The sequence below is a fragment of the Penicillium coprophilum genome, assembly GCF_028826855.1.
Source record: "Penicillium coprophilum strain IBT 35676 chromosome Unknown utg000002l_segment0_segment1, whole genome shotgun sequence".
Taxonomy (NCBI): Eukaryota; Fungi; Ascomycota; class Eurotiomycetes; order Eurotiales; family Aspergillaceae; genus Penicillium; species Penicillium coprophilum.
The window spans coordinates 458,102-481,474 of record NW_026622722.1 but is presented as its reverse complement, the minus strand read 5'-3'; the positions used below and the strand labels follow the sequence as shown (position 1 = coordinate 481,474).

At 48.6% G+C, this 23,373-nt stretch overlaps 7 protein-coding genes across 7 annotated transcripts; 2 read left to right on the top strand and 5 right to left on the bottom strand.

Moving 5' to 3' along the window:
* Positions 1-266: 266 nt before the first annotated feature.
* Positions 267-2,774, bottom strand: admB (uncharacterized protein; the record flags this gene model as incomplete). The annotated part of the gene is made up of 2 exons (XM_056673379.1): positions 267-2,590; positions 2,714-2,774. 2 exons carry the CDS (start codon positions 2,772-2,774, stop codon positions 267-269), a joined length of 2,385 nt encoding a protein of 794 aa, XP_056533904.1.
* A 537-nt stretch (positions 2,775-3,311) lies between these two features.
* On the bottom strand, positions 3,312-5,033 carry N7500_002232 (putative DNA polymerase iota; the record flags this gene model as incomplete). Its single annotated transcript, XM_056673378.1, has 1 exon — positions 3,312-5,033. The coding sequence occupies one exon, from the start codon at positions 5,031-5,033 to the stop codon at positions 3,312-3,314; it is 1,722 nt and encodes a 573-aa protein (XP_056533903.1).
* An 851-nt stretch (positions 5,034-5,884) lies between these two features.
* Positions 5,885-6,832, top strand: N7500_002231 (uncharacterized protein; the record flags this gene model as incomplete). The annotated part of the gene is made up of 1 exon (XM_056673377.1): positions 5,885-6,832. One exon carries the CDS (start codon positions 5,885-5,887, stop codon positions 6,830-6,832), a length of 948 nt encoding a protein of 315 aa, XP_056533902.1.
* A 608-nt stretch (positions 6,833-7,440) lies between these two features.
* On the bottom strand, positions 7,441-11,374 carry N7500_002230 (C2 domain protein; the record flags this gene model as incomplete). The annotated part of the gene is made up of 4 exons (XM_056673376.1): positions 7,441-8,874; positions 8,937-10,460; positions 10,481-10,812; positions 10,912-11,374. 4 exons carry the CDS (start codon positions 11,372-11,374, stop codon positions 7,441-7,443), a joined length of 3,753 nt encoding a protein of 1,250 aa, XP_056533901.1.
* Positions 11,375-13,623: 2,249 nt separating this feature from the next.
* N7500_002229 (fungal specific transcription factor domain-containing protein) lies at positions 13,624-15,752 on the top strand (the record flags this gene model as incomplete). Its single annotated transcript, XM_056673375.1, has 4 exons — positions 13,624-13,762; positions 13,827-13,927; positions 13,995-14,668; positions 14,717-15,752. The coding sequence occupies 4 exons, from the start codon at positions 13,624-13,626 to the stop codon at positions 15,750-15,752; spliced, it is 1,950 nt and encodes a 649-aa protein (XP_056533900.1).
* A 2,586-nt stretch (positions 15,753-18,338) lies between these two features.
* On the bottom strand, positions 18,339-20,553 carry N7500_002228 (transcriptional regulator family TF; the record flags this gene model as incomplete). The annotated part of the gene is made up of 3 exons (XM_056673374.1): positions 18,339-20,015; positions 20,078-20,418; positions 20,478-20,553. 3 exons carry the CDS (start codon positions 20,551-20,553, stop codon positions 18,339-18,341), a joined length of 2,094 nt encoding a protein of 697 aa, XP_056533899.1.
* A 232-nt stretch (positions 20,554-20,785) lies between these two features.
* Positions 20,786-22,047, bottom strand: N7500_002227 (Alpha/beta hydrolase fold-3; the record flags this gene model as incomplete). Its single annotated transcript, XM_056673373.1, has 4 exons — positions 20,786-20,926; positions 20,980-21,742; positions 21,808-21,937; positions 22,002-22,047. The coding sequence occupies 4 exons, from the start codon at positions 22,045-22,047 to the stop codon at positions 20,786-20,788; spliced, it is 1,080 nt and encodes a 359-aa protein (XP_056533898.1).
* Between the last annotated feature and the right edge of the window lie 1,326 nt (positions 22,048-23,373).

Genomic DNA, 23,373 nt, shown 5'->3' with positions numbered 1-23,373 from the left:
ATAGTAGTCCAATGGGGTTTGATAATATCTACTCACGAAGAATGTATACAGATTCAAAACGATAGCCAAAAGAAAGGAAATCAAAAACCCAGATCGCGGATGATATAATACTATAAGGAATGGAATACATGTGTGACAACCAACCATCCGCGATGACGCCGATACCCAAATCCCGCAGACCGCAAATCCCAAATTGACGAATGCAACCAAAATGAGGTTAAAGATAACCTATAAACTAGAAGAAAGCCAGAAAGCAAAGGGGGCGATCATGAGTATCGTGCCGGGGGGCCAGGGGGAGGCACATTCTGATATCCGCCATTCCAGTATCCATGCCACTGGCCCATGGGCTGGTGATTAGGCTGGGGCCCATTATAGCGGCGATATGTTCCAGGGGGAATAGCCTTGCGTGCCTTGCGGAGCTGTGCACTGCGCCTGCAACGGCTGTAGATACAGAAGAAGAGAGCGAGCAGGATCAGCGTACCGCCGCCGACACACACGCCGATGACCAGCTTCTCGTGCTGGCGGATCCAGCCCAGGGCCGAGGAGCCCTTGCACTGGCCTGCGCTGCAGCGGCCGCCGGCATCGCAGGGTGTGCCGTCGAGATAGTTCTGTTGCATGTTGTAGCACTCCGTAGTACCAAAGGTGTGGGGGAGCGAGGGTGCGCCGCAGATGAGACTGCAGGATGGATAACCTGTGTTTCCGCAGGCCCAGCTTTCGTTGGTGCTCAGCATGGAGCCTATCACTGTGCGGCACTGGTAGTCGCGGCTGGTGCATTGGCCGCTGGCGCATGAAAGTTTTTGGTCCTTCTCGCCGCAGGCTGCACCGTCCTCTTTGTATTTATTTGAGGGACAGGAGCTTGAGGTTCCGCTGCATGTCTCGGCGATGTCGCATTCTCCGGTGCTGGCGCGGCAGACGGTATCGGCGGAGGCGAACTGGCATTGGCTGCAGCAGCTGTCATTGGAGTCGTCACAGACAGAATTGCCTTTGAATTTGCAGGTCTTCGGGTCACAGCAGGAGTTGCCGGCGCAGCTTTCTTCGTCGCCACAGTCGCAATCCTCGCCGGCTTCGACGATACCGTTGCCGCATTGGCTGCCGCTGATGGTGACGACGCCGCGGTTATCGGATAGACAAGAGGACTTGATGCTGTTTTTGCCAATGGCAGAGCAGATGTTACCGATGGTACACTCCGAAAACTTGGTCATGGTGTTCTGGGCATATGGGTTCATGATATATTTCGCACCAGCATCGCACGTCGACGAACTCAGCGGGCAGCATTGAGATGAGGATTCTAAATTGTCCTTGCAGCCGGATTCATCACAGTCGTGCACTGCTCCAAAGGTGTGGCCAGTCTCGTGGGCAAAAATCTGCCAGGTAGAACCAGATGTGCGAACTACGACGTTAGCACTAGCCACAGAGTTGGCTCCGGAGGTGACCAGTTCGGAGGAGCATAGACTACCCATCCATGAAACTCCAACCTCGCTGCCTGTTGGGCAGTTTGTCAGCAAAGTCCAGTAGGCATTGTTATCTGCGCTGGCTGCGCGCCACTTGGAGAATTCATTCAACCGCCAAGTGACATTTCCGCCGTTACAATCCACGTTCCATGGCGTAGCAGAAGAGCCCTTGTCGGTGCAGTCTGTCTCGGAAATTGTCAGGTTGCGTAAGCCGATGGATATATTGAAAGATTCCTCATAAAGATTTGAAGCCGTGTTGACCATGTTGATGATCCAGTCCTTGGCCGCTGCACCGGGGGTGGAGTTGGTAGCCATGAATGATTCGGTGAACTTGCAGTCCGTTGCAATTCCGATCAAGGCGACTTTCTTCGTTTTAGGACATCCACTGGAATCACCGATGGTCGTTTTCAGATTCACACCTCCAGTGTTGCCCGAGACACCGCCAGTATCTGACGACTGGCGCTTGCCCAATCCAAACATCGAGTTTAACGAGGTGACACCCCACCGACCATCTGCTTCGTCCAGGTCATACCCGAATATCGAACTGGACAGATCAGCATTATACTCTAGTCGATCTGCGCTGCAGCCCTCCGAGCTCTCTGATCCAGAGAGCGACCGCTTCTTGAGCTCAGTGTGCGTAAAGAGAGACATATCGGAGTCACGATAGACGATCATAGATTCCCCATTTCTGGGTTCGACGTCGGCATCCATCGGGCGCTTCTTTTCGAGGTAGGTCGATTGCAACTCAATGTGATGCTTGTCATCATCGACACTGAAAGCACCTTCAAAGAGAGGCTCTAAGCCATCTCTTTTGACGGTGATTCTTGCCCAGCCCACGGGCGTCCATCTTCCCTTGCCGGATCCTACCAAGGCGCGACCCTGGAAAACTTTGTGTTCCTGTCGGTTGATCGGTTCCGCATGGGTGATTGTGCCGTCGGCACCAATATATTGCACGTAAGCGTCGTCGGCTAGGATATCATGATTGGGCTCGAGTTCTAGCTTTATGCGCGTGCCGTCTTGGTGTAAAGCGAAGGTGATATCGAACTGGGAGAGATGGTTTATTTGGTGTGAAGGGGTACGAATGATGGCATTATCCACGGGCGTCACTTGTCGAATGGCCTCTGAGGCTTGTGATCGTGCTGTAGATTGTTAGGCGCTAACGGGGCTAGGCAACGGGGGAGCTAGGCAACGGGCGGGATTGGGCAACGGGGGACTGGATACCGGAGGGACTGGATAACGGGTGTTAAAAGGGAAATATTTACCTTGTGTTTGCTGAAAGAATGAAAATGCACCGATGAAGGGCAAGAGATTGGAAAACCTCATCGCCAATAAGCAGGGCCGAAAAAGGGATCTTCCCCGGGTTCCTGGTTTTCACGATAAAGTTTGGCCCTGAGAAAGGGAAATTCCAAGTTGGATTGGAAGTTGAATCAAAGAGAAGAGAACGAGAGACTATACGGCGTAGGTGCAGACAAAAGAGAAAGGTCGGAAAGAGGAGATACTCCGGACTCTGTATCTCACGCCAAGTGCTTAGGAATCCCCAATAGGGCTTGGCAGTGAAGTGAAACAATTCCATTTAAATCCATGTACGGAGTACATTTTCAATTCTAAGGGGAATTGGCTGTTTTTGGTTGTGGAGACTAGTTATTTATATGTTCCTTGGCATATATAAGTCGGCACCCCGTGTACTCCATATATTCATATACCCATCCATCTCAAGCTTGTATATATAAATCTCTGATATACTCATACTCTCCTATACTCCATGTTAATACCAGAAGCGCCAGGGTTTTTAGGACGCGTAAGTGGCTCAGGGCCAAGCCACTTGGTATTAACCTATCAAAGACTCCCAATGCTTGGCATTCAAGGCTGCCGAATAATGGATCTTTCGGAGTGGTATAACTGATGTGCCAACTGAGCAAATTGTGGAATCGACCCCCCGCATATAGGGCAGTCCATGCTCCCCAAGGGTTCATCGTCGTCCCACCCGTCGTCCGATTGTGACTCTATCACTTGGGAAGGTAACTCATCAGAGGGTTCCTGTACGGTCCAATCTTTGAGTACCGTCTCCTGCTGTCGAAACATCTTCCCAATATCACGTCCACTGTGTTGTTTCTGATCCCCTGCGCTCTCTACCATATTGGTAACCGCAACGTTTAACAGACTGAGGTTCCACCCAGCCTTTTCAGGATGCAATTTGCGAAACATGGAAAAAACACTTTCCCGGACCAGCCGTTCGGCCAATGCATCAATATTCTCGTCCAAGTTGAAGATAAAGGGCGGTAAAGGTGCCGAGCGAGAGATGCGATTGGAACTGTACGCATGCCCGGCACCTAAGTCAGGGCGAGGTCTTGGTCGGGTCGATAATCGTAGAGTGCGAGGATGAGCACGCCATCTTCCTTGAGGAACAGTGTCATCACTCATATCAAGTAGGTCGGTTCTTACACGGCGGATCAGACTTCGCGACAATACTACTAGCTCTCGTCGTACACTCTCGAGAGTATCTAATCGTCCATAGGAATCCTCGATGCTGATCTGGGTGGGCACATCGCGACCCTCTAGCACCTCAGAATTATCTACTCCATGGAGAACGCCCCACATGCGCATCCCGATCCCTTTCACTGAGCCTGGCCCACCAAGGATCTTGTCCAGTAGAGGTGGACCCATGCCAGGGAACTGGCGGACATCCTTGACTGTGATCTTCTCATCGACACTCTCTTGCCCTGTGATATGGGATTTCAGCTTCTGGGCAATCCGAGATCCAATTCCAGGAATTGTTCGGATCTCGTGATCATCCAGGAACTGAAACACATTGCTCGTATTATGTTCAGCGGCCGTATATGGCGGCAGAAGAGTCGTTTGGCCGTTGGGCTTGTGAACATTGCCGACCAATTTTGCCAGCAGTTTGGAGGTTGAGATCCCGCCCGTAGCTGTGAAGCCTATTTGATGCTCTAGTGTACTCCGTATATGGCCTTGTAAATGAGAGGCAACGAGTAAGCGCATCTCCAACGAAGACGGATCTTTCTGAGCGACGGCGGCTGCCTCCATTGCAGGGAAGGTTGAGCCCTGGAAGCGAGTGGCATCGTAGGAAAACCCAACGGTCGGGTCCTGTCGATCAAGATGGAAATACGAATTTGCCAAGTCATGTTGATTCAGCACGCCAGTGTTGTAGTCAATCATTTCCGTGACGTCGAGAAAGAGCTCGTCAAAGCCTAGCTTTTCGACACGGTCGCCCCAGATAAGGGAGCGAACCAGCAGATACAGCTTTTTGGAGGCATCTCGAAATTTGGTCAAGTCTTCACCTAGTACTATCACCACATCGGGACAGATGCGCTTGGCATCTCTGATGAGCTGCAACTTACGCAGACCTCGCCGTCGGGCTTCGTAGTTGCAAGTTACCACAATCTGCTTTTGCTGAACTGCCAAGGGAAGAGATTTCAATTCAGGTTGCTCAGCCTCAAAAACGGATGCATAGAAGCAGTCATAATCCTGGATATGGTTAGTCAAAGCAAGGCAGTAGGTAAGAGTGGGAGGAGTCACCAAGTGGAGGATGATCCGACTATCGTTGCGCACCAGTGCAGCCATGAACTTGGGCTGATAGAGAAGTGTCCATGTGAGTTGACGGGTGCCTGGAGCTGAAAGCCCGATGGAACAAAGTCAGGAACCGAAGGCTTGAACACCCAGGAACATGTATGTGGCTAGTGCGGCGTATGTGGCGTGTGTGGCTCAGTAATGCCAGGCTGGAGTCACTTCTGGCCTTTCATGGAGTACGGCCACCTTTGACCTTGCGTCACACATAGCATTTGAGGTGGCTTCACACATCCAACATATATTGTACGGAGTAAGTAGATTTAAAGAGACAAACTCCAACTCCCAATCATTTCGACTGTAGATATTTTTCCAAACCACCTGTGTATGTACAATTTTTAGGTCTTCGCCACCGTATAGATGTACAGTACCTAGATCGGAGACCCACGGGCCCTGTTTCTTTTTATAGAATGTTTTTTTTTTCTGATCCTGATTCTGATCCTGATCCTGATTCTGATTCTAACCCTGATTTGATTTAATAGATTTAAAACCCTGTAGGGGGGTACGATAAAATATGCCGAGGACTCAGAATTAGATTAGAGAAGAAAATAGTTTCGACGGTGGCGTCGATAGTTACGCATCCACTTGAGTCTAGAAGATCTCTACGGAGTAGACTTTTTACCTCTATGTATTTATATAGTATCTGATATTAGGGCTTTTGTATACAATATTTATGGAAAACTGTCAAGAGGGAAGTGACATGCATCCTTCATCACACACCAAGCGCCAACCTCCTCTATTCTTAGTTCAACCCCGCTAAACATCTTTCCTCTTTTTTTTTCTCTCTTTGATCTTTGATCTTTGATTTTGATCCTTCGATTCTTCTCTCTACTTTGCTTTTTTCCAATATGTCGTGTCTGTCACCAGATGCCACGACTACCATAACTTCCAGACCAAAACTGACCCTCCAAACCACCGCTCTCCCTCGCACATTCGGCTCTTCAACCACCGGCCTATCATTTTCTTTCGCAGCGGCACCAGCTGCATCCCCCACCATTCGAAATACCTTTAAGAACGCCTACGAAGTCACATCTCCATCATCCGCAACCTCCCCGTCGAAATCTACCCGCTACAATAAACCGTCCTCCCCTTACATCCTACACTCCAACAATAATATCTTCACCCGAAACCCCTATCAACTCCCCATCGGAGTGCGCAGCATCCTACGCAATTCTCCACTAGAATCCGCGACCCGCCGACAATCAGGCTCCATATCAGCGGGTGGAAATGGCCCCAACGGCGCAGCCTCGCGCCGCGTCTTCTTCCCAGCAAAGAAACAAGTCAGCTACCGATACCCACTGGAAGAAGAGATCCGAACAGAACGCTACACCGCTCAACACCTCGATCTCGTAACGGAGGAGGCGGTGCAAGACGAGGCAGACACCAAACCCTCACGTGAGACACGCCCCGCTCCTAATCTCGAGGGCGAAAAAGAGGATACCGATTCCAGCCCGTCAACATCAGAGACAAGTGCCTCAGGCGATGATGCGAGCGCCGATGAAAGCGTGCGTGGGTCTTCGCTCTCCAAGATGGAGCGCAAGAAACGCCGTACTATGCGTATCGAGCGTCAGGTCCGAGCGGTGGCATTGCTAGATGGATTTGAGGCTGATGGCTCGTCGACGCCGCAGACTCCTCTACACGGTGCCAAGCGTCGCAGGGAATGGAAGTGGACTCTGGGGCCTGTCGAGAAGGTCTCGAACAATGGCCCCGAGAATGTCTCATTGTTGCATTCGGCTCAGGTTACCTTTGGCTCGGAGTCTCTTCGGGTATCCACCGACTTTGCACCCGGTCATTAATTATGCAATGTTCATGGTTTTATGGATGATGTCTTGATTTTTTTTTTTTTTTTTCTTTTTTTCATATTCTTTTCTGTCGCTTTTGTTTTTCTCGGCATAATAATGGCGATGCATATATTATTCACGAATCATGTTGTATAGAGGCGCTGTTTGGGTTTATCCGGTGGCTTTGGGCACATCTGCCCTCTTTTCTGATCATTTTCTATGCTTGTTGTTTTAACATATCTTTTATGCATTATATCCTTCCGATGTATATGTACTTCCTCCAATCTCATAAGGCACCGCGAAATAAAGCAGCGAGTGACTGGCAAAGTTCATGAATCCAATTCTTTATCTTCTCAATCTTATGATGGTCTTGATATGTGGCGAGTTGAGATGTCTCATCTATTGTTGGGGCCTAAAGTCTCTTAAGAGATACTGGAATTGTACCCTAAGCGACGGAAATATATGTCAAAGATGTATCTTATATATGGCTCCGTATACAAATGGAGAGCGTTCAATAAGTCGTGAAGCCTATACAGTAAAGAATGGATATCCAAATTTACACAATCGTTTCATGCAAATAACATACAAAACGCCTGAACCAAATAGGAAACATTCATACTTCGTTAAGTCTCCGTCTCGACATCTGGCTCGCGACCAGTGAGGCCTCCCGCCCCGACCTTCTTCTTCACCTTACGGAGCGCATACTTGGCCTCATTTTTGGCAAAGGCAGCATTCCGCGCAGGTCGCCACTGCATGAGACCACGTTGCTGTCGCTGCTCGCTGTGTTTATTCGCCCTGTTGATCTGGCTGGTACTCATATTGGCTTGCGATGCAGGTGGCCCTCCAGTACTGCCACCAACTGTCGAGGGTCCATTCGACAATGACTCGAGTTCATCATCTGATTGCGAGGTGTCCTCGTCGTAGTGATATTCACTTGGGGAACTGGATCGATGAGCAGAGTGATCCCTCAAAGGGGGAGGGGTGTATGGGTCATGGGGAGGGTGGTCCCGGCCAGGCTCAGCGACCTTGCGTCCGATGGAATCGGTGTAGGCACGCGGGTCTTGGCCAAACGCACCACTCCAGTCTTGGCCGTGGTGGTCAATCCACCGATGACGTTCAGTGGGCGAGGCTTGCTTCAACACGTCCCGTCCGTCGATCAAAGACCGCTCGTGCTTTTCTTGCACTTCTGCGGGAACTTCAATTTGCACGGTGCGAGAACGGACACCTTGTGACAGACACGCTTCCCAGGTCTCGAAGGTCTCCCGGGAGTCGTTGTCAACCACGAAACGCTCGTGCGATTCGTCAATTCCAGGAGAGAACTTGCATCGGAATTGCAGGCGTCCTACCTCCGTCAAGTCTTCGAGCCCGGGTGTTTCCTTGGCCTTCCAGTTCTCTTCCGTGACGTAGTTTTGTGTCAAGCGAGCACCCATCTTTGTTGTCCAGATGGGAAGGTCGATATCTGTTTCCTCGTTATCAACAAGATGTTGGAGCCACAGAACAGCGTATGATGCTGCGCTTCGCTTGCCCTGGTTATGGAACTCGAACACAATTGGAGAGCGGTATCGGTGCTTCACGGGCATGCGCAGTGAGTCGCGGAAAGTCGCATCAGAGGTATCAAATACCGCATCACTGCCATTCAGCTGACACTTGTGCCGGGTGATTTTGCCAACGCTGCCACCGGTGCGCAGCTTGATCTTAGTGTTTCGACCGTAGTCCTTCGCGGTAATACTTTGTCCAACAAATTCAAAGGTGCCGACATCCCAGCCAAGCATGGTAGGTGGCAACTTGGTCTCCACATGGCGGAACAGAAGGGAAATCCGGATGCGTCCAAATCCAATGCCACCATCGAGTGGATACCAGCGGGTCACTTGTGAGCTGGTTTGGAGAATATCAGATAGCTTTAAGGGAACCACGCCGAGAATGGGGTCATGCTCGCGATAGCGTTGGTCTCGAACGGTGACGGTCACGACGGCTGACCGCCAGTCGCGAACAAATCGTTCTGTTCCTGCGTTGAAAATAGGCTTGGAGCTCACAGCCTTTGCACGAGTGCGATAGATCTGGGACATGCTGTTAATATTTGGGAATTGGAATTGAGTGATATGTATCTACAGATACGTACCAATTGATCATTCAACAAAACCTTACAATAACTTGTTGGAAGGTCTTCACCCTGCTCCTCTGTGTTCTCCCCATACGGCTTCGCCGGCTCATACTCCTTGCCCTTGCGGTTCCCATCACTGCCCTTGATGTTGGCTAGCTGAAGGTTGACGATTTGGTGTACAACAATGTGCACAATACCGCTGGGCCAGATTGGATCAGGTGGTGTGTGCATGATGGCATCCTCTTCATCGTTGTTGATAGCTCCCTTTTCGTCTTCGAAAGTCGGATTACCTTTAAGATTATCAGGAAGGTCTTTCTTCTTGCCATCAGTGCGCAGCTCAGGGCGGAGTTTTGGTTTCCCGAAGTATCCAACTTCCCAATGTAGCTGACCGGGCATTTCAGTGCCCTCATCCATACCCTGAAGCTTTGACACCTGGGGATACATCCGACTGGGATGCTGAAGCATCTCACGGATCGGTAGTTCGACCTTGCCGACAATATCATCCGCTGTGTTGCGGTCGGAGTCCCAGAGCTCGATGCTCAAATTTTCATCGGCCTTGATCAGTTCTGGTGTCACAAGAAGGGCGGCAGTCTCTTCCCAAACTGGGTTCAGGTCATCAGTAATCACGCGAGTACAATACATGGGCTTGCCGTATTTTGAGAAGGACAAATTAATGTATGGATCACTGCCACCACCTTCGCTGCCGCGGGCATCCTGTTTACTCAAGCCGACAGCGCGGTGAATGCGAATCCACATCACACCAAGAGCCAAAGTATCTTTGTGGATATCATCTCCTGTCAACATCATGCCAAGATCCATGGTCATTGACTTGGGGGCTGCGAACATGCCACACGCGGTACTTATAGCGGAGTTGACAAAGTTGGAGATTAGGGGTAAGTTAAGAATATTCACTCCCGTTCGGAACATTGGCATGCAGCCAGCTCTGACGTGAGGAATGCCGACTAACGTGAAAGTCACATCCTTCATGAAAGGTGCTTCGGGCATCATTTGAAAGCGCATGCGGACAGTTCCGACGAGTTCGATCAGCTCCACGAACACGGGGAACGGCACACCAAACAAGCCTCGAATTCCAAGGTAGAAGACCAGTTGCATGTGCATATTGCGTGCTTTTGCCGAAGTAGACTGACCAGTTGGTTTTGCGTGATAGGCAAAGGATGCTTCCATGTTGTAATAACTCGCTCCTTCCTCAGCAGCAGCAGCTTCCTGTGGATCCTTGTTCTTTCTGTTCTCCTCGCGGATGTTTTCCTTCAAATCCTGCACATGATCGTCGGGTAGAGCCCGCATGCTCAGAATTCGTAGTGGGTTGTCACCCTGGTCAATCTCTGCAATGCGAACATTCTCTACAACCTTGGGCGCAGAGACTTGCATGATATCTTCAATTGTGTCGGCCACAGGCGTCAACATCTCTGGATTAATCAGTCCCCATATAACGCCAAGGAAACTGTTCATCCACTCGACGGATTCAGGGAGCAGATTGGCAGTGGCCTTTTGAACCGTCAGTGTTTCTATCCACCGACAAGACTATACAATGGAAAACTTACCATCTGGCCACGGAGATGCTCACTACTCCACTCCATTGCTCGGCCACTACGAATGACCTCCTGCATCCATAGCCATACGCCGCTCGTGATGCATGCAGCCAGGGGGATAAGGCCCCAAAGAGACCCTCCGAACATCCGTCCTAGTACAATTATGGCAACAGGTATTCCTATGCAGAGACTCGTCGCACGCTTTTGCAACGAATCAAACATAGGCTGGTATGAGACAGTTGGGGTGGGGTGGAACAGAACATTCGTCTTCTCTCCTCGAATGGGAACATCGGAGGTGGTGCCTTCGGCGATGGGATCGGGGGTGCGGTGATGTCTTGTTTTTCCTTATATTCGGCAAGATCTTGGTCGGCACTAGTTTGAATGTCCTGACATACATGTCAGTGGTAGGCCTCGATGAACGGTATTCTATAGGGACAACTCACCGTATGTTTTCCAAGATTTGCATTGGGAACGGTCAACTGCGAATGGATCAGATTTCATCCATAGTTTGTTCAAGATCATCACACATACCATTGGATTTGTTACAGCTTCCATGGATGTTTCATCTAGGTCTTCAACGCCGATGTCCTTGCCCGTGGTCGGGTCTGTCACGGTACGCATCTTGGCCTGGGAAACTTCACGTGGCTTATGAGCGACAGCATCCCCATCTTTCTGATCTTTTTGGTCCGCTTGCTCTGGTTGTTTTCCAGACGCCTGTTGCGCTTTTTCACGCGCAGCCTTCTCTTGCTTAAATCTGTTTTCTTCGTCTATCCTGCGATCCCGTTCCTTCTTCTCGGCATCGATATGTTCCATAAAGTGATGAATGGTTGGAATTGGATTGGCACCACTCCAATGCTCCCCGACTCGACGGCTCTGGGGAGCATTAGATTGCTGGCCTGTAGCCATCTTGGAGGTTGGAGGGGATATGAATCAGGTTGAGCTTTCTGTTCTCTTTGAATTAACTTTGATTGACCGTACAAGAAGGAATGCACCTTCTTAGCATCCTGAGATCAAAGGAAAACAGAATTGTAGAGGGAGAAAACATACCAAGTAGGAAACTTCGTGATCGACATGGGAGCTTCCCCAGGACTACGTCATCGATCAGGAAATGGGCTATGACGATATATTCCCTGGAAATAGAAGAGAGCTTTATATGATTTCTCATTTATCTGTGACTGGCACCTAATCCCAAGGCTCTACTACTGTTTCGTCCCTATAGTTATATATAAAGTCTTTATTACCCCACATTTGATGTTGGCCCTGGTCCAACTTGCTTTTGCTCTTTGTCAAGTCTTTGAGAGCTGTTCATCTAGTCATGTAGATAAGTCCAAGAGCTGTGCATTGAAATATAGATCAAAAGCCAAGATGGATTATTGGTTCTGTCAGGTTTATGTTGTGCCATGGCGACAGGGATGAATATTAGGTGAATCAATGTGATCCTCGCTCTGTATATATAGCATATGACGTCATACAAGCCCTAAGTTGAACATGGAAAAGTTCATATCACAAATTATCAGGCCTCTTACCGCTTCCTTTCTACTATCTACCTATGATATTGCGAGGGAGAAAACGGTTGCAAAGACCTCTAAATAGAGTATTTGAGACGTCTGAAAATAATACTAAACAGACATATTACAAGATCACATAAGCAGCGAACCACTATGAGTCATTCCCTGTACTTACAGAGTGCTTTGTACCGCTTTCGATATGAGAGAATAAAGATCAAAAGGTCAAGATGAACACAGGGATAGATAGAGTGACTAAGGATGAGAGACTTCGGGAGCTATCCGGTAGCCGTGCCAAGCGCGTGTTGACACAACCCTGGGGGTTTTATCCTGGCACTATCTTTTAGACGCGAACCCCCCGGAGTACGGAGACCTCCGTGCAGAATCGAAAGGTTGAAACTTGAAAGGTTCCCATAAGGCTGAAATGCCAGAGAAATTCACAATCGAAATGAGTGCAAGATATCTGCCGAGCTGTCATAGGGTATTCTACAACATTCGTCGTAGAAAAGTCCAAGTCCTAAATAGGAATTCCAAATCTTCACGCCTATTGCGTCACATCCCATTTTTGAGCGGAATCGTCCAAGTTTCATTGGTTACTGAGCCAATCTGACTTGCGGCAATACACTACCGTCCTCGGGTAGACTGTGGGTCTTCATACTTTTTTCTCGTTTCTCGGGACAATAGACCGCTCCCATTTCACTACAAGGCGAAGATGATTTGATCCGGAGCTTGATACCTTTTCTAGAGGAGTACGGTCAGGACTACTTTAATTGGTTAGTTCGCACTTTGGGAGAATCTTAGTATTGTAGGGTGAGAATCACTTTTGCATTCAGGGAATTTACAACATCATACCACTTTTATGGTTTAACATCAAATTGAGTACACGGAGTGAATATATACACATATGATTTAGAGAACATAGATTCGTGTGTTCTATACAGTTGTAGTACATCCCATATGGAAATTTCAAACGTTATCAAAGAGTGGTGTTCCGAACGTGAAATCGTCATGTAGAATGATCCAGCACTTTCCATTTATAATCTATAGACCTAGGTCTAGATATACAGAACAACTTAAATAATAGTTGAGCATCAACACTGGACACGTTCATGCCTTGACTAAATCTAGCTAGTGGGCTGGGGCTTTGCACTCGGTACACCAACCAATAGTATCGAACAATCTTCCAACCGGCAGCAATAGCCTGCCAATCACAGGCTTGACTTCATTCACCAAAATAGTCCTGTTGCAAGCTATACTCCGGCCATCAAATCCACCGGCAGGGATATTTCTCTGAGGGGCTTTTCTTCCCGATCCCTTCCTCACAATATTGTTCGGTCGTGGGTCTTCGCTTTTTCTCGTTTTCGCTTATATCTCACTGACAATGAATAGCGGGCTGCGAAGTCGCAATGAGCGGAAGGCCACCTCTCCATCACTCTTCGCAGTCTGAAACCTATCCACCTGTTTCCTCAGATGATAAGGATCCCTTTACTTACGATGCAGCTGTCGTTGAAAGTAGAGAAACCTTGCCCCGACCCGACTCGACAGTCCTCGGTACACACTATACCTGGAGTACATCTCGAGTCATAGGGGAACAGCCAGTGAACGCCAAAGTGGCCATCCCCCGACTTGACCTTCCACTTGTAAGCAATAATGGTCGAGTTAGTCGAGCGTGCCACAATTGTCGCAAACAAAAGAATAAGTGTTCTGGTCATCGACCTTCTTGCCTCCGGTGTGCGGAGGCCAATGTTCATTGCGTCTACGTCGATGGGAAACGAGAGAGAAATGCTAGGTCTGTGATTGTCTTACATGTGGTCGCCCAAAATATTTACCGCTAGAATTTAGACAACTCACAGCAATAACGACCCAACTCCAACACTACGAATCTCTCGTGCGCGAGATTTATCCCAGATTCGACACCGAGCTAGCCAAAATCGTTGACCAAGCTCTCGGAAAAGTCAGTCAAACGATTTTCCATCCAGTCGACCAAAATCAGACCTCTTGATCTGTCTAACAACTCACAGATAGCTAGTCTTTCCCCGTCATCGCCGACCGTCGCCAAATTACCAGATGAGACAGACTCACCAACCCCAACACTTTCCTACGTGGATTACACCCTGGAGGACTTTAATGGGGACATTTCACTACAGATGATGGGATTTATAGGAGAACATTCGGCAACCGCATGGCTGTACAGACTTAAGTGCCTGATCGGTCAGAATTCTAACCCGGACGGTCAGTTGGAGGAATCAGCCCGTCCATCGATTTCGTCCTGTGGATTCTTCATAGATGATGCTGGAATCCCGCCAATAAACGATCTAGATGTCTTCGCATATCCTCCACAAGCTGTCGCCGATGATCTTGTGGACAGATACTTCCAAGTTGCGCACGCCTCCTTTCCCGTCGTCGGCAAAGAGATTTTTCTAAGTCAGTGTCGGTCATTCTACTCGAACTCAACGACACACCCTGGAAACAAGTGGATGGCGTTATTGAATATGGTTTTTGCGATCGCTGCAAGACATTCTGAGCTTTCCAGAGACCAATCCCAGCTGGATCACAACAACCACACGGTGTACTTTTCGCGTGCCCGACGATTGGTCATGGGCGAGAGTGCGCTGTTGGATAACCCAAACCTGCAACAGACTCAGGTAGAGGGGCTAATTTCACTTTACTTGCTATCCATTGGACAGCCCAATAGGTAGGTTGAAAACCGCGAGCTTTTACTTATCCACTGATTTTGGTTTAGGGCCTGGCGAACATGTGGTATTGCAATTCAGTCGGCGATCGCCATGGGAATTCACCTTCGTAGCGAAAGTCCCAGAATCACACACGTGTCCAAAGAAACCAGATACCGGCTATGGTGGGCGCTATACATGTTAGACATCCTGCTCTGTGTGATGACTGGACGCATGCCCAGAATTCAGCAGGAACACTGCACAACCCCTTTGCCGGTGCCTTACAAGGAGGAAGACTTCTGGGATGAGCATGTAGTGAGGCTTATCTTGGACCATCACTCCAGAGCTCGTCTCATGGCTTCTCTTCTATCTTTCGATCCCTCGACTGAACCGAACGACCGTTTAACCATTCCGCCTTCTCCACAGTCCACGCCTCAACGAGACTCACCCACCCAGCAGCTCCAGGCTAACGTGTCATTATACTTACTATATTCCGTTGATTTGGCAGCCGTGATGAGACAAGCAATTGAAATCTTGTATTCTCCCGAAGCGGGACAAAAATCACGCAATGATACCGAACTGGCCATGGCATCGCTCAACAGCGCCGCTGACAACTGGTTTGCTCGGCTCCCTGAGACTTATCGGTTCACCGAAACCAGAGTTGACCGAGGTTTTGTCCGTCAGCGGACGAGTCTGGCCTTTCAATACTATTCCACCAAACTTGTCATCTCACAACCTGCCCTTCGTTCTCAACTGAGCGGTGAAGACCCCAAGACTAGTCTTGATTCCCCAATGGCAGTGATTTGTCTCAATTCAGCAGTTCAAATGCTTGATCTCTTACCCAATGAACCAAACGTCTCCTGGCTCCTGGGTTGCTCCCCTTGGTGGTGTGCTCTCCACTACCTCACGCAGAGCACCGTAGTACTCATCACACAGTTGCTCACCCATACTCAAATGGGTGCTAGCGAAAGAAATGAGTCAATCGAAAGAGTCGCAAAGGCTCTGCGATGGTTGAGTGAGTGTTCCGCCAGGGATCCATCCTCCAAGCGGGCTCTGGGTAACTTCACGGAGCTCCTGTCATCCCAAGGATTGGACATTTTAAAATAAGATCTCTGGGCCACCTTCAGGAATCCCCCTGCGTGCTTTTTCTTTGTTTCCCCCACGTATGAAACACGTATTATTGACTTCCTTTGCGACCACCCAGCGTGTCATGTGTCATGCCTCTGTTTCCGATAGATCTATATACATGAGAGTTCGAATCAGCAAGCTAGAGTGCAACCATCTTTTCTCTCTCGATATTTTGCGCATGATCACCGTAGAGTGGGTGTAAACCCTATTTGGAGTATGGAATGTCGCCGATTGGTGTCTTCGAGGGGGTACCCTTGAGGGACAGACCCTGGGAGCTTCTGGAGAGGACGATCGTGGCAATGCTCGACTATTAAACACTCAAGAGGGAAATACACAGCCGCAACAAATTATATATCCGAACGGTATAGATAAGACGTGTGGCCACCTGCGTATCCGAGGGTCCTCGGGGCCCCGGGCGTTCCAAAAACGAGGCCCATATAATGAATGACGTCAGCATTCTTGAGTCCAGGAAGACCTATATAGTGACAGGCATCTGTCCTTGAATAGTGAGACCCAAGTCTCGCCTTCTCTCACAGTCCGTACTCATTAGACAGGCCACGATGGCGCTAAAATATATTGTAAATCTCCCTTCGCTCTGTCCCCCACCAATCCTACTGACACCGATAGATAACCTTTCAAGACTCGGTTCCGACGGAGCAGATCAATGCCTACATGCAGCAAATCCACGAAGGAGGAGGTTCTGTCACAAACAGATTTCCGGATATGATCGCGAGGGGCTTTTCGTACGTGTGTTGTCCACGTCCCAACGCGACCTCTCACTGATGTACGTAGGGCCTATATCACAGACTCTGTCCTTCTGAGGATTCAGTCAGATCCCTCCGTAATTGAATATATATCCCCCGATTCTTTCTAAAGCTGGTCTTTGCTCATTCTCTCAGCGATCGTTGTTTGGTTTAGCGTCATTTCTCTCCTCATTTTTGATATCTCAAGCATATAATGACACGATACTTTACCAACTGATCACTACAGCTAATTACTTACTGCATTGAAACAATATACGGCGATTTGTTCAATTAGGGAGTGTCAGATGTGACCTGGCAAAGTAATATGACTTGCCCGAGATATCAAGCTCGCGCTGGAACAGGCCACCTTGAAGACTCTTTGCACTTAGGGCATAGTCGTAGCTCACGAAGCAAACTGCTACCCTGTTTAATGACGACTTTTGCCCTTGGAACATCCGAATCATGGGTCCCGTTGCGAGTTCCAATTATTATGTGATCCCCGGGACTCAATTCAGATATGAATGTGGGGAACTCCGATCTAGATATCGTGCAACCTTGGAAGCTGCCTGGACTTGTGGACCTTCCAAAAGGTTCGATCGAAGAGATCCGCGCCATGGATTCAAGATTGATGGGTCTGGAAACAGTATCCGTGGAAATACAGTCACACGACCATGCCGATTGCGTGATTTTGTGGTAATCTCTGCCAGATTTCTGGCCGGAGGACGCGCCAAACCCAAACGTATTTTACGACCCATGTGGGATAGTGCGTACCCCATGCTACCCCATAGTGCTAGGATAATACCACGATACAGATATGTTTGTATGGCTGTATGTTATTTACTGACAAGTTCCCGGTCACATGTCAAAACATATTGATAAGAGTCATTTCCAAGGTTATGATACTCTGTACAGAGTCCCGAATCATGCACGATATATCACAATTTGCCCCTAGATTCGCTGTATTTGCATCCACTGTGGCTATTATTTTCCCCGATACGGAATATTCCACAGTCGAATATCTGGATGCGGTATTTAATCGTTCAGCTTTCTGGTACACTTGCTCACCAGCATTCGTCAAGATACCGTAGGTCGAATCCCGGGTCTACATGTTTCTCAATAATCCAATACGCTCAGAGTAGGTGAGTGATGTTATCTCCCCGGACACAGGGCATACCATCAGACCTTGGCTGGAGGGAAGGCCTTGTCCGGGTATTTGATATTTTTTTACCATGTTGTTGTATGTCTGTGGAGAGTGTGAGATTATGCATCAAGGCTATGAAGATATAGTAACCAAGTTTATGGCGAGTTCGATCGTAGTGAAAGACGGGCATCTGCCAGGGCTACCTTGAAGTCCTAAGCAAGCTCGACCAAATGTTGTCTAGTCTCCCCGGAGTTGATAGCCATGAGATGGGGTTGAAATCGTCGAAAAATAGTGGGGGATGGGATGTTCAAATGGGCTGTGGGCGTATTCGGCAGTGCCATTCCATGTTTTAAATGAGGATCTCTATGTTGATCAGAGTTTCAGGTGCAATTGGTGTGAGCTTTCATTTCGAATTGATCATCCTTAGTCAAGCTTCTCACCTCCGATGAAGGGAATGTGAATAATGCAAAATGATAATGAGACGAACAAGAGGTCGATAAAGATAGCTTTGTTGCTGGCTAGATCAAGATATCTATCAAAAGCAGGACCACCCAAGACACGTCAAATTAATCCAATACTTCGTGTACAATCAAAGAAAGCGATATGCAGAACCACCAAAACGAAGACCAAAGAACCAAAGGCTTGCTAGCAACACCAACACGCTCTACATGCACGCGTTCGTCATACCCCCACATCCATCCCCCAACTATTCCAATCAACATCAAAGTCAGCCAAAAATGGAGGCTGAAACGTAAACTCAGAGTTGAAAGCCCAAAACTCGGTATTCGGGTCAAAGCACAAGCCGTTATCTGCCAGTTGGGGTGTTTCGGAAACCTGCTCAGCCACATAACCAGGGTCCGGCATCGTGAGCATCCGTGAAGATGATGGGTAGTATTGCCCGGGAAGGGTGCTGGGAACAGTAAAGCTTTTAGATGATTGATCGGCGAAGCTACGACGTTCAAGTTGTACCCGGCCGAAAAAGGGAATATCAAACTTGATTCGAGTAAGCCTTCCATTCCGGTACTGCGCTGTATCGGACCCGGCAAGCGGGAGTTCGGTCCCAATTCCTATCGCCATTATAGTCTTCAAGACGTGCAATCCTCGAGATGCAACCTTGTCGGGAGGAACGGTATTCGATAGTTGCTCTAGAACCGCCTCAACCCGGTCGATAGCAATGTAGTCTTCCTTGTCAAAGTCTTGCGAGCCAAATGGCCCGAGGCGATTGATAATGATTGCCATTGCCGTAGCAAAAGCTTGGAAATGAAGAACTTTCGAGTCAAACCCGCTTTCAGTGGTGCGCCGGAGATTGACGTAGCAATCGATGCAGTGGCGGCAGGCTTGAAGACAGGTTTTCCGATTATATTCATAGGAGTTGTCAGTACCTGACGCTAGTAGAAGAGGCAAATGTAGCCACACCAGGAGCTGGTAGTACCACAGCCGATAGTGAAGCTCTAGAAAACAATTGGACCGCTCGATACACTTGCCGGGCGGAATATTGTCGGCCGACATCAAAGGAGGGGGTGTGAACGATTGAAGTTCCGCGTCAATGATATGCGTCATCTGTACCATGGCTGGAGTAGCTTCTGTGAAGATCTGATTACGGTCAATGATTGATCCAGCTATCCGAGCAAGCGGGTTAAGAGTGGATGCATTGTGCGCGGGCAAATTTTGAGAGTCGTTTGGGTTGGATTGATATAGATCTATTGCCGTATTGGATATAGCTCCATTCACCCCAAGGATCAACGAGAAATGCCTATCAATCATCAGGATATGTCTCCAGACCGACCGAGCCCGATGTTGAAAATCGGGGCTTTTATTGGTAGCCGGTTCAGCACGGTGGAACCCGATTACCTGGGCGATATCTGCGGCCCGACGAGTAGAAAGCCATGCACTTCGTAGCTTTCCGTCATTGCTAAATAGTAACCCTTGCATAATCAAGCACTCGAGCCCCTCGATACAACTGACGATAGAGTCATCAGAGCAGATCAACGTGGAAACACGGGTGATGCATTCTTCAACCAAGACCAATGGTGGACAACAAAGCTCGAGGGAGGACACATCACACTCTGGGGGGAGTTGTTGAAGACACAGGGCAATCCACAGGACGGCTTTACCAACTACAGCTGGGTGACTCGTTTGCAGGGTTTCCACTGGGGACGAAAGCAATGATTGATCGTAGTCTTCGAAGAACTGCACGCGCATAAGCCACCAACTACTGCTAGCCTCCGCTATGATCTTCAATGTCTTCTGGGAGGGTATTAGAGCTATCAGATCGCGACGCAGTTTCTCCCAGTCCCGGTTGATTGTGCCATATGGTGTAAGATCGGTTGCAGCGGTATCTGATTGTTCGACACCTAGCTGTTGACGAGTAAGCGCGAGCTAGAGGGATCATAGGCCTTGATGTGATTTGTCACACTAACCGCTTGGTTGTTAAAAAGAGACGAAATTGGATACTTGTCCGGCGCTGGAGTCACGGTCGGGGGACTCGATTCCGGGCTTGTATCCGCCCGACCTATGGATGATTTCGAGTCCGATTGGTTGCTCCCATTTCCATGACTCCCACCGTCGACTCGTATCAGAAGCTTCTCCAACAGGGTCTCCACCCGAGCCATCCGTTCGTTCAGGTATGCACGATCCGACTCGCGGGGATTGTCAGGTTCCGGGAATTCTTGGCTGCGACATGGAAGTCCGCGCGCAAGACATTCCCTGCAGTTTTGGTCATTATCTGACGCAAAATCGCACCGGACTTTGCGATGTTTGCCTGTGCGAAAAAAAAGACTGTCAGAAATGGATCATTTGAAGTAAGGGGTATTCTTGTACATTGCCAGCAACTGCGGGTCCCCTTTCGGATCTTCTTCCGAGGCTGATCCCCCACCTGTGGATGGATCGAACTCATCTCGAAAAAGATATATTCACATACAACAAGTGCCAGTGCAAGGATTTGAATTGGAACTATGTCATATAAGTTGTGCAGTCGACGTTGGAACGTCTGGAAAACTAAGCGCTCATGTGGCGACACGCCAAACAAAGCCCCAAACCTGTTCGAGTTGGCGCCCTCTGACCGCCTCTACAGGTGAGATGCAAATAATATATGCAACGAATGCATCTCTTCATCTCTGTCATTCCATTCACCTTTCATCGCGATGGTTCAACCATGATACCATTGCCTTGAACTGCAAACCAGGGGCTATCTTCAAAGCGAAGTCCGTGATTGGCTCGACGTGGAATTCTCGCGGCACAATGCTAATGCTCACGTCGGGGAGTTCGGCCTGGGAATGAAAGACTGTTAGATCGAATACAAATCTTGTGGAGATCATCTCACCTTCATTTTCTCGGCCATCTGTTTAGTTGGATCCAAGAGGATTTCGTCCCCTCCCGCGCCAACAAAGATTCTTGAAACAGGAAGATCTCTCCACCAGCCCCCTGGAGCTTTGGCAGGGCAATTGTACTGATCCTCCACGGTCTGCCCCAGAAGTACCTGTGCCCAGCTATTCAAAGTCTTAGCCGAAATAACGTCCCTGTTCGCATTTTTGCTGGAGCTCGCATGATCAGTTCTGAAGTCAACCCAAGGGGACAGCAACATCATTCCTCCCAGGGGTTCATCCACTGAAAATCCTGGCAAATTCACTTGGGGATGCGGATGAGCAAGATGTGATAGAAGCGCAAGTGCAAGATGACCACCTGCTGAGTCACCTTGAAGAACAATGTCTGACGGTCGTTTTCCCAGTGTTTGGATGGCGTACTGTAGAACGACAACGGCTTGTTGTAACTGACGAGGCCATCGGGCTTGAGGGACAAGCTCATATGAGACTAATAACACACCAATACTTTCTCCATGTTGTTTTATGTTCGTAGAGAGAGCCTCGAGATAACTGAAGTAAACGGGTAGCGCGGGGAGGCAGTAGCCACCACCAGGAAAGTAGATGATCAACTTTTCAGCCGCAGGATCCCCCAGCCAGAATGCCGTTGTACCGTCGGGGAGCACGAGTATGTTAGGAGGGGCTTTTTGCCGTTTCATGTGGGCTTCGTAACCTTTCTGAGCGATAGTGGGGGAAGAGCAAGTCTGCAAGGTATTAGAATTGTTTCTTTATTAGATCAGTGGTTTGTATCTATCCAAGTATCTTTTCTCTTGATTCGTATCTAGACTCACTGGAGCTCCTCCATAGATGCATGTTCAAAGATCGCCCGCAAAAAAGACAGCACAACATGCTTGTAGGCTGTGGCACCTCCCTTCTGACCACGGAATGGAGCACAAATGGCAGCCCATATAGCAATGGCAACTAAGTATGAGGAATTGTAGATATTAGTTTGATCAACTTCAGGGGCTTCTCATTGGCTACTGACGGGATTTGACCACTGCAATCCCCAGACCCAACAACAAGGGAGCCATGGGGCGCGATGCCGAATTCTTTCAAGTCAGTCGAAAAATGCCAGACTCGCAGAATTGGTAAGTCAAGGATCTATAATTTTGAAAGAAAGGGATTCTGTTGGGTATCATTTCGGTGCAGGGAGCTTTGAGTATATTGTTGGCAGGTCCGCCGACCCGGCGGAACAAAGCCCCAGCTCTAGACCAGTCGGCTACTTATTGCTCTGCAATGCACTAGCAGAATGTGTTCAATAGAAATTGAATCAGAGAGAGAATAGCTCAAATTTATGGAGTTGGTAAATGGGAAGTTGTGGGATCTGAAAGTGAAAGCGGCGGTGTTCGAGGCTGTATAACCAAGGATACCAGGCCGCCTTCCAAGGTTGTCTAGTATATCTAACTTGTCTACTAATTCTCTACTGCCCTGATTATTTTGATGTGAGCATGTCTCTTTGTGGTCTTTTCTATGGGGAAACTCAACATATAGGGTCACTTCCACTCCGAAAGGACAAGTTACAAATACTGCATTATGATGGATTTACTTGATGACCGAAGAAAAGAACACGGAGACACAAATTCATACAATCAGAAAGGTATAAATACACAATATTACCTCGTGAGCAAAGACAAAGAAGACGTCAAATACAAATAAAAAGTACTCCGTACACTGGTTAAGCTTCCATAACCCCAATGGTAAGTCTGTAGCTCAAGGGGTCATTTTCTCCGAATTTTCATTGGTCTAGTATCTTCATGCTCATCCAACTTGCGTTTCCTATATTCTAACTTTCGCCGGCGGCGCGATAGTGACCTTGTCTCAGGACCCACGGAATTGGTACTGCAATCCGAAGGGGTCTGTATGGTAGTACGAGTAGGAATACTCTGTTCAATCTCCTCAATGGCAAACTGCATTTGCAATGCTTCAAACGAATGGAAGATCCTGATCCGTGTAATTCGGCGAGTTCCACGTTTGAAGGCCCCCAAAATCAAATATGCCACAGTCCGTCCCAGTCTTGTTCCTAACAACGCCTCGAATTCTGGAGTTCCAGGTATCCAATCACGTATCTTGTCGTCTGGCCAAGCGAGGCCGTTATATTCGGTGTATAGCTCGTCCCTCACAAATGAACGGGTATCTTTGTTGCAAATGTCGATCAAATAGACATATTTCAAGGTATCAATCGGGAAATGGTGCTGGTAAATGGCCTGACAGACCTCTGACATATGAAAACCCGGTGCTTTCTTTATCTCCTCGACTATTAACACTCCGGGAGCAATTTGCCCTTCCCAGGTATGGATGTCCGGGTATTTAGTGTCTTGTAGAGAGTCAGGTTGGTCTATAGCAATCCTTTCCCACGC